The sequence below is a fragment of the Aplidium turbinatum genome, chromosome 5 (assembly GCF_918807975.1).
Source record: "Aplidium turbinatum chromosome 5, kaAplTurb1.1, whole genome shotgun sequence".
Taxonomy (NCBI): Eukaryota; Metazoa; Chordata; class Ascidiacea; order Aplousobranchia; family Polyclinidae; genus Aplidium; species Aplidium turbinatum.
This window is the reverse complement of record NC_137476.1, coordinates 9,519,079-9,529,776: the sequence shown is the minus strand read 5'-3', so window position 1 is coordinate 9,529,776 and position 10,698 is coordinate 9,519,079. Positions and strand designations below refer to the sequence as shown.

At 38.0% G+C, this 10,698-nt stretch overlaps 3 protein-coding genes and 1 pseudogene across 3 annotated transcripts in view; 3 read left to right on the top strand and 1 right to left on the bottom strand.

Annotated features, from left to right (window-relative positions):
* The window catches only part of LOC145770741 (uncharacterized), a 251,215-nt gene that overhangs the window by 14,377 nt on the left and 226,140 nt on the right, over positions 1–10,698 (top strand). The gene's annotated exons all lie outside the window — the stretch shown is intronic.
* Positions 184–2,061, top strand: LOC145770920 (uncharacterized; annotated as a pseudogene).
* The window catches only part of LOC145769912 (uncharacterized), a 30,645-nt gene continuing 22,429 nt past the window's right edge, over positions 2,483–10,698 (bottom strand). Inside the window, exon 12 of the mRNA XM_082581457.1 lies at positions 2,483–2,819. Coding sequence (XP_082437583.1) covers positions 2,652–2,819 — 168 coding nt within the window. The 3' untranslated portion in view covers positions 2,483–2,651. The remainder of the gene's footprint in view (positions 2,820–10,698) is intronic.
* On the top strand, positions 7,284–9,435 carry LOC145769913 (uncharacterized). Its single transcript, XM_082581458.1, has 2 exons — positions 7,284–7,432; positions 7,519–9,435. The coding sequence occupies exons 1-2, from the start codon at positions 7,425–7,427 to the stop codon at positions 9,041–9,043; spliced, it is 1,533 nt and encodes a 510-aa protein (XP_082437584.1). The 5' UTR covers positions 7,284–7,424; the 3' UTR covers positions 9,044–9,435.

Here is a 10,698-nt window from a genome sequence, read left to right as displayed (position 1 = left end):
TGAAATGCGTTGCTCAATAGCATACCCAGAGAACCGAACCAGCGCCTGTTGGCCTTGAAGTTTCTTTGTTGATGAAGCAACTGAGCTAAAAGAGCAGGCAGACAAGTACTCCCTTGCATGTCTGTAGAAAGCGACAGACAATGTTTGTATTCTCCATCACGAACAAAAAAAATCAGGCAACCAATGAGACATTGTGCGACAGGGCTGGCGGAATTGAACAAGGGCGTTATCAAAAGGTAGCCACTAGCCTATATCATAACAACTTTTGTAAACGCCTATGAAGTATTAGCCCATCAGAAGCTGCGTTGTCTGTGACGTAACTTCGTACATGGAAGTACAACAGAGAAAAAACGCAAATATTTCTCGTAGAAAGTAAATTAATTGAACCTTCCGCCGTATCCAGGGTGTCCCAACCTAAAGAGTTAAGACTAGTGAATACATTTAAATGACGTGGGTTCGATTCCCATCCAGTCATAGCCTAACTCCTTTTTCTTTTGTAATTACCAAACAACGTTCAAAGCACTGATCAACTCTCTGGCTTAGTGTTAGAAGGGTCACAATTGGACGGTAGCCACTTAAACCATGTTCTGATTGGTTCATGCCTTACAAGTTCTTACAAAAACCTCGGCGGCTATTATTTTAAGCTAGTCTCATGGATACCGTACCCAAGACTTTTACTCTTGTTTTGTCCTTACCAAAAGTGGAAAAATTAATTTACTCTCACGCACCATATCAGATTATATTATGAAAAGCCATAAGTTTGCCTTCAGTTGAAAAACATTAAATTAAGTTGATGGGAAGACAAGAAGGTCAATCTTCGTGTCCACCCTCCAGTTGGTATCTCGGTACAGCCTTCGCTCTGTACCCTACTCACAATTAATGAGAGTCGAACCGTCGACTTTCAAATGTCGTGCAGGATCTCTAACTACTCAGCCATGCAGCCGACTGCTCAGCTGTGTAGGATGAGAGTTAATGTTCGGTTAAATAGCGTTAGGCTATATTTATTTTTATATATTTTATTATAATATATTAGTCATTAAATAATAAATGCTATTAATCAGAGGTGGGTAGTAGCGCGCTACTTTTATAGCGCCGCTACTTTTTGGTAAAAGTAGCGGTAGCACCGCTACATTTTTGGAATAGCGGTGCTACCTAGGCTTTCAGTGCGGTGCATAACTTTGTAAATTTTATTTGTATGTTACTCGCTCTGAGGATGCGCGAAACGTCGGTGAAGCAATAAATCCTGCTTTTGTCATAGTTATGGAAGCTCAGATAAACTGGACAACACAATAAAAGAAAATTTGTACGCTGACGATTCAGTGCTTATTGAAGACAGTTGGAAAGAGGTGGAAGAAAAGTATGTCAAATGGAAAAATTCATTGGAAAACGAAAGTTTAAACGTGACTGTGATTAAAACGAAAGCAATGAGAACAAGAATAAAATGTACCAATGAGGTATTAGCAGTCGATGTTATGGATTCATGTGCAATATGTGGCAGGTGAGGTGAGTGATGGGCAATTCTATTCAGGGTATTAAATGTAAGTAGCCTATTGAGTTCGCTAAAGATGTTCAGGCATTCATGAAAGATTGATGAGTGGGATGGTGGGATACGTTTTGAATGTGAAAGCCGTGAGGGTATTGTAGCTGATGAATTGATGAAACGTAGAAGCATGTGACATTAGGACGCGATAAGACAGAAATTGTTACGAAGCTCCGCTATAGAGATATGTTAGAAAAATATAATTGAACCAGCAGAGCTGTGACGGCGGGTTGGAAAAAGTTTAAAGAATTATCAGGCACACTTTGTGGCAGAATGCTTTCCCGCAGATTGGAAGAAAGGTAGTAGTCCTACAAGGCGTGTGTAAGAACGTGATGTGGTATGGAAGTGAATGCTCGGTAATGAAGAGGGCGGATATTAGACGAATGCAAACGACAGAAATGAGGATAGTTCGTATAATGTGTGGCAAGACATTTCTCGACAAAATTGGAAATGATGTTTTGAGAGAGTGGACTGATGTTGATGATATTGAAGAGTACTTGCGTGGACATCGTCTGAGATGAGTTAGACATCTTGAACGAATGGATGAAAACAATTTGACAATGCGAGCTTGGAATAAGGTAGTGAAAGGAAAAATGAGAAAAAAACAAAGAAAACGTGGGATGACACCGTGAGAGATGACATGACAAAAAGCTAAAAATGCCAACAATAGAAAGAGGAGTTGCTGCAGACAACTGGTCGACTCTGATGTTTCGGGATGAAGACCAGGCTTCTTTGAAGTAAAATGGGAGCAAACAATCAGTAAACTTCTTGATAACAAATTGCCTATTCCACAACTCGCCGTTTTGATATCGATTCATTGTAGCAAATAGTTTTTCGCCGACATAACACATAAGGTGTAGCTGTAGATTAAGACCCTTAACCAAATTTTAGATTTAAATTGCATTAATTGACGTAGTCAATGAAGTTCAATGAAGTCAGGTTTTCAACACTGATTTTATTGACTTTTTTAAATGAAGCAGCGTGAACGAAAGCAAAGTGCATTGATTAAACAGTGGTTCAAATGCCTGGTCATTATGGCACTCACATAGCTGTGAACATATTTCTCTTCTTACATTGAATCGACGTTAAAAATGACCAAGATCGCAATACTCTAAATATCAATTTCAACTTCTTCCTCGGCTTCGTTTTCAATTTGGATTTTCACTTTCTTCTCGTTGACAAAAAGACCGCTTCTCTGTTCTTTGAGATGTTGTCTGTTTTCTTTACGTTGCCTCTGCTTCAGCCACTTTGCAAACCGACGAGCTTGTCTCTGCCGACGCTAAACAATACAAGAGGGAATCAGCAAAAACTGTTGACAACGTCGTTATGAATACAATATCTATCTACAATCTACCTAACGAACAAAGTTTTCATTTTAACATGGTTTTTAAGTCTCAACATGTAAAAAGTGAAACCGTTGCTCGCTAGCCCAGTAATAAACTAATTACATATTCTCAAAAAAATATTTAATAAAACTACCATTTAACGTTTTATAGGCAGAGAAAACTTTTTCTCTCTACATTGAGAAATTCCAAGTCTGACTACTTAGATTGCTGGAAGATGGAGAATATCAAATAGCTACTCTCCAAGCTAGCTAGCTAGCTACTCTCCAAAGCTAGCTAGCTAGCTAGCTAGCTACTCAACTAGCTACTCTCCAAGGCGTATATGATCAATCAGAGTTGACTCTGTCAAGGAAACAAGCAAAGATGGTCCTGTAACCGGTGGTGTAAATCTTCTAAAATGACTGAGACTTTTGATAAATTCTTGTTTCTTTTCGAATTAACGTGTGCTTTAAAAGGTCGTCGTTAATTAATTGGATACGTTACTATATTACATTGTATTATAATCACTGAAATCACATTGAATTGATATTAAGAACAATGCCGTCTATTAATTTTCATTGCTTATTTAAGTACTGTAAATTAGTATACTTCGGTAGATGTTCATTGTTTTGCTATTTTGCTTTGAACATTAAGTTTGTCTTAACAAAAAAAAAACTTAAGCGAGTAATGTCGGTCTGGAATTGCATGCGGGAAGTGATTTTCTGATGTCTCTGGATTTATTAATATTCAATTGAACACTGAGAATATGTCCTTATAATCTTTGTAATGTATTGTATTGAGTTTAAATTTAACCGTTGTTATTGTGTTCATAAATGTAGTTGCACTGATGAGAATTTGATATTCGAAAACGCGTTCTGCAACATTGCTTTACACGCTCCAATGCCTGATGGTTATTTTTTGGTAGGTTTCCATCACGCGTTGAAGCAGTGTATGTGTTTCGTTTTTCTTTGTTTATTGCATTAATCGGTTAGTGCCTGCTTATTTGCAGTCATTTCTGAAGTACAGTTTGTTTGCAATGACTAAAGAAAAACAACAAGTCGAAGAAACGGTAGTCTCCATCTTCCAGCAATCTAAGTAGTCAGACTTGGAATTTCTCAATGTAGAGAGAAAAAGTTTTTTCTGCCAGTGCTCACTACGTGTATACACGTAATAGTGTGATGTCTTTTGATAAGTAGATAAATCTGGTCTTTTTGTTTGCCAAACTGCATGAGTCTGACTGTTTTAGAAAGAAGAAGACTTGTATTGTCTAAAAGTGGAAAGAAATAACTACGTTTGTATTTAAATTTTTTCTGCAATTATCAATTATTTACAAAAAACTGTCATTTTTTGTGCAAAGTGAGGTATATCCAGTTCTTTCTTCGCAAAACGCGTCGATATCTCCGTGACAACCTTTGTGCGACGAGCGTAGTACTTGCCTGACATCTACCGGTGAAGTTTATCGCAGTTTGAAGATTTTTTTCAGATATCTAAACGGAAGCGAAAAAAACTCAAAAAAACACAGAATTTTTGTAGTTTGTCAGAAATTTTAGTCATTTAAGGCATTTAAAAAAAAAATACACAAAATTTGTAAACATACTGTAAAAGACTGTTGAAAATGCAACAACTTTCATGTTTTGATTTTTTTTCTAGCAGTTACAGTTCTCAAAATACAGCAGTTCAAAATGAAAGCCTTTGCTCAAGCCCAATCCTGAAAATTTCATCAAAAAAGCGTGGCACTGAAAGAGAATGGTAGTTTTATTAAATATTTCTGAAACTTCCTTGGTTTCATATTACCTGAATATTCTCAAAGGTTTTCAAACTCACTTGTTCCTTTTCATAAATATTTGAAATGGAAAGGCCTGCTGATTTAGTGTGACAATCAAGGTAACAAGGCCGCACACTAGTTAGTCATTGGATTATTTTTAATTTTTAACATTGTGACATCGACACTAAGACGGTGACCCAGATAAAAATTAAAGTCACAATATCTTACTTGCACAATGATTATGAAGAATGTGTTCAGTTTCATCTATAGCGACATTGACATTAGGCAGTGGCTTACCGACGGGTGCCCTGCTATGTGCCCCCTAAGGTAAGCTTAAATCCACAAAAGATCAGTCAACTTTTCAACGAACTTAGTGCAGCCCATGTAGAATACTTGGAATTTCAGTTGCTTTTTGAGTTCTACTATAATTCTAGTGGGTTTTACTTCAATTAGAAACGACTGTGCCTGGATTTTGAAACGGAACACGGGTTAGTATATTCATAAAAAAAAACAAAAAACAAGAACACATGATTGAAATTGAACATGAAAAAACCTACGGTTGTTTTGTTGACAAAAAAACGACGACGCAACCATATAGTAAAATAGTCCGTTGCATTTTATTCAGCCGAAACGAAACGGCATTTCATTAATTTCATTTCGACCATTTGAGGCCTATTGCACTTTTTAGCGTAGTTCTGAAGTGAAGAAAATCTATAACTGACAATCTGTGGCCGTGCACAACTTTATCTAAGACCTCTGAAAAAGTTCACGTCTTTTACAACTCGGATAAATCCTGGACTACTGTAGTGGCCTGGCGGTCCAGATGGCCTGGAGGTCCAAAAGTTTCCAGATATGCCTTAAGCTCGCGTTGATGATCAAACAACAAAGACTTTAATACCGATTCTTAGAACATCATGATTTACAAAGCAATGTACAGTTGTACACGTTTCTATTAAAATTTAATGCATAGTTATAATTACCAATTATATTACGTTTAGGCGTGCTGTAAAGTTAATTATATTTCACGGACAGTGCAATGTAAAATATTTGGCAACCCTGATGACTTCTAAACTAATGCAAGATACAAGGTAAAATTGATTGTGATGTTTTTTAAACTCTTACACCTGTTGATCTACACTCAGAATTTAACGAAGAATGTTCTGAACCGCTAAGCTTCAAACAACGCTGTGAAATACAATTTACCTTACTTTGCATACCTTTTCCGCAATGTTTTGTGATATTTCAATCTGATTATGACATCATAGATTTAAATAGCCAACGCTTTCACAGTGATAAGTGAGAAAAATCTCTCGACCACAACGCCTTATAGGGGAGAGTGGGGAGGTTTGAGCCACTGGGAGGTTTGAACCATGGCTGTTATTGCGGATACCATAAAAGTAGAAATGACGTAACTATGTCTGTAGACAGAAGAAGTAAAGTGATTCCAAAGCATGTCTACGTTAGAGCGATAGCAGCAGCGATTTTAGCGCAAGCAGGTTAGAACTTGTTTTCCTTGCAAAAAGTAAATTTTAGGAATTTCAGTTTGTAGCTGCATGCCATCTTCGCTGTTTTACTTAGGCAATAGTTAATACTACCATGAGTAGTCCTATCTAAAAGGTGTTTAATGATGCTGGCAAATGCTCTGTAAGTGAAAGATTTAATAGCTGATTAGACAAGTTTCTTAAAATGGTGGCAACAGGGAGGTTTGAACCAGTTGATTCGGGAGGTTTGAACCGGTGGCTCAAACCTCCCAGAAGAAAATAAGTTTTAGTAGCTTCTTCTGAAATAGTTTGCGGTCTGTAGTAGTCAATGTATTGTAAGTCTAGTGCTTTAGTATGCATTTGGCTACTTATAAATAGGCTATACAGTCTATGTTAACTGTAGTAATATTGCGAATTGCTTACACAGGGTATTCCTATTGGCCACAGTAAATTACAAGCATTAGTTGAATTTAAGTTTTTATTTCCATCACTATGCCTCGCAAACATGTTAGAACTACAAGCCACGCATCAGCCACTCGTGAGGAGATGTTGCTTGCTTTGGAGGAAATAAAGAATGGAATGTCGATCAGAGAAGTTGCCAAAAGAAGACATATTAACAGGACCACTTTAGGTCGCTATTACAAAGAGTGCAATCGTCCTGGATCTGATAATGGTAGACTCTCAGAAAACATTGGCTATAATAGAACGAAGGTAAAAAGTCTGGTGTTTCCTTGGGAGTTGGAAAGTCTGCTCGCACAGCACATAAAAGACCTGGACGATAGATTTCACGGACTCACACGCACCAAATGCCGTGAGTTGGCTTTCAGTTTGGCTGACAAGAACAACATTCAGATGCCAAGTAACTGGGTGGTTTCTAAGATGGCAGGTTTGTTTTATTTTAAGCCTATGTTGTTTAAAAATTGAATGAGACTGTTCACCAGGCATTTAATTCAATAACATGATACGCTCTTCTGGTGTAAAATAAGCAAAACTATCACAAGGTGTTTTTAGTGATAATCTGCATTTATTTTCCGACGTTTCGTTAATCAGACACGATTAACTTGTTTATTAATTCTGTGTGGAAAATTGTGTACGGTAGCACATTGTAGATCACATTGGTTTGTTTTTTCGACATTACTCAACACACACCACCTCTCAATTCTTTCCCATAAACTTTTGCAGGAATTGACTGGTTTGAAGGTTTCAAGGAGAGACACCATCTGACATGTCGTAAACCAGAAGCGACGTCTTTAGGAAGAGCGACAGCTTTCAACAAAACAACTGTTGGGGAGTTTTTCGACAACCTTGGAAGAGTTATGGACAGGTCTCGTAACAATAGCCTAACATTGCTTTGTACTTAGCAATTCTTATGATCTGAAAAAGGCTTCATTGTATCGTTTTGTATTTTAGGTACAACTTTGCTGCAAGTAGAATATACAACCTTGATGAAACAGGTGTCACAACCGTGCAAAGACCAAATCATATCGTGACAACGAAAGGAAAAAAACAAGTTGGTTCTGTGACATCTGCAGAGAGAGGAGAACTTGTAACAGTTGTATGTGCTGTCAGTGCTTCAGGTGTTGCCATTCCCCCCATGTTTATCTTTCCAAGAGTAAGATATAAGGAGGAATTTGTTAGACATGGACCAGCAGAATCCATTGGAGAAGGTACCAAATCTGGGTGGATTAACGAAGAAAAATTTTTGGTCTACTTGAAACATTTTGTGAAGCATAGTGGTTGTTCCCCCTCTCAACCTGTCCTCTTAATTCTCGACAACCATGAGTCTCACGTTTCTTGGGAGGCTGTGGAGTTTGCTGATAAAAGTGGCATTGAATTGCTGACTTTGCCTCCTCACACTTCTCACAAACTTCAACCGCTTGATAAATCAGTGTTTGGGCCATTTAAAGGCTATTACAACCAGGCTGTAGATGGATGGATGCGAACCTACAACAACAAAACTTTTCGGATTTATGACATTCCACAATGCGTTAAGGAGGCTTTTTTAAACGCTATGACGCCAAGGAACATCACTTCTGGCTTTGCCTCTACAGGAATATATCCTTTTAACAAAAGTATATTCACAGACACAGATTTTGCCCCATCACTTCTGAGTGATAGACCAAATCCCCAAACAAGTACCTCCCATCAACCTGAAGTGAATGAAGCTAATGTTATGGCCGCAGTTCCCAACACTATTGCTAACCGATCAACTGATAATGCTTATTTCTTTGAAGGTGCGACACATTTACCCGTATCTTCATTGCAAGATCTCGAGGAATATCACGCCTCAGAAAGCTTCATACCACCCAACGAAGTTATTCCATTACCATCAAGCAAAACCCCAAGAGTTCAACGCAAAAGGAAACGAGTAAAAAGTCGGGTTCTCACAGAGACTCCAGAAAAACAGGCAATAAAAATTCAGCACGAAGAAAGACGTGCAAAGCAGGAAAAATTGCTCAGAAGAAAACAAAAAATTATTAGACCAAAGCCAAAGAAACCCCCCACAAAACGTGTGCTAGCTCTTAATGAAAGCTCAAGTTCTGATGAGGATGATGCAGTTCCTTTGGACGATATGTCAGACACAGCATCAGAGAGTGGAAGTAGTGTAAATGAAGAGCAAAATCCCAAAGAACTTGCTGTAGGAGATTTTGTTGTTGTTAAATTTAATACCAAAGAGAACACACGTCATTACATTGGCAAGATAGATGACGTGGGCACAATCGACGAGGAGCCTGAAGCTCGCTTCTTGCAAAAGGTTCCATCTACAAATAAGAGTGGAAAGCCATCATTTACATTCAAAGAAAATGATGAAGGGTCTTTTCCACGAAGCGACATAGTAAAAGTTTTACCCAATCCACAAAAAGCGGGAGGAACTGCAAGAAGGGAGAGCCATTTTATATTCAATTGTTGCCTGAAAGAGTTCAATTTGGAATGATAACATATTGATGTTGACAATGCTTAATTACTCTTACGAGACAGTTGATTGACAGTTACTGGTCGTTGTTTGTGTTGCATGTTTTTTATTATTTTTGTACTTATACCGCTGTAAATGTTTGAGACATCTTTTTCATTGATTATTTGTGAAACAATGTGTATTTATCCAACTTTGAAAAGGTGGGTTAAATTACCCCAGTGTGGTTCAAATCACCCTTTTGAGTGGTTCAAATCACCCCAACCCAAGGGTGATTTGAACCACTTGAGAACTTTCTGAAAATACTTTATATTTTTCGTTGTAATAAATTTCATTTGCAAATTCACTTTGGGCTTGCTCAAGTACATCCTAGACTTGGATGTCATGCAAAAAAATTGCTGAAAAATTGAATCCTGAAGCAGACATTAGGAATATTGAGAAAAGTGGTTCAAACCACCCCACCCTCCCCTACAGAAACGCATCATAATACTCGACTTCAATGAGTTTGAAAGCGCATAACTTAAATACACCGCACACAGACATCTAGCTTCGAAAAACATCATAGTATTCGTGCATTATTATCAACTAACAATCCATCTAATCACAGTATTTATAGGCTAAATGTTTGTTTATCTATATTTTTTTGTGCCAGGGAAGGATTTTCTATTCTCATGAAAAGAAATCGTGACAAATTAGCTGCTTGCAACAATATTGCTGTTGCCCCGGCCGCAAGTTTCGAAAAGGTACCATTAAAAAATCCCATTCGAACTTGTTTGGTAATTACGGAAGAAAAGGGGCATAACAGTGGTGGGAATCAAACCCACGTCAATGCAAGGACTACCACCGCCTTAACCCTCCACGCCAAGTCAGCCAGTGGCAGCCGATGAATTAGCTATTATTTGCCTTTTTCTTTTGTTGCTCAAAGAGGATTTTTTAATGGTGTTTATCCCGCCCCGTGTTTATCGAACGAAAATTGAAAATCCGATTGAAATTTAGTTGGCGTAGTACGCAACGGGCAGGATTTCCTACTAGATGAACAGGATTTCTCTGAATGGATAATCTACACAAAACGGGTGAACTGGCCTAGAATAGCTTGTCACCGTCTGCAGACCTTGAATCAATGCAAAAATGACGGATTTTGCTGCCTGGGTTCAAAGATGTGTTGGGTGGCGCGTATGTCCATTGTGTCAAACACGGGTGGCGAACCCGGTATTGCAAAACAGTGTTGCCCTTTTTACATCGTTTCAATGTCTGGCGACGTTGAAACGACGTAACAAAGAAGATTTCTTCTGACTAGGTCCCATCGGAACATCGAGTACCAAGCGAAATAATTGAAAACCCCAACCAGTCACACCCTGGATTTCAAGTTTGTAAAAACGAAATATTGCACTCTAGTATTCAAAACAAGGAAATTTTACTGTTAACAACAAAGTTTAAGGTTTTCATGTGGAATCGTGGACTTGCCTAGTGCCTGCAGCGCAATGTTGAAAGCAACCGTCAGTTTTGAGAAAATTTACTTTACAATCCAGCTTGATAATTTCTAACAATGCTTCAAACAAACACATTATTGAACATCTTGCCAGTTTAAAATGTATGTAATTCTTATGCCGGTATAAGAACCAAACGTATTTTCTGGTCGTTGCATGGCTGTATAAAATGTTCCAGACAGCAAAATCCGT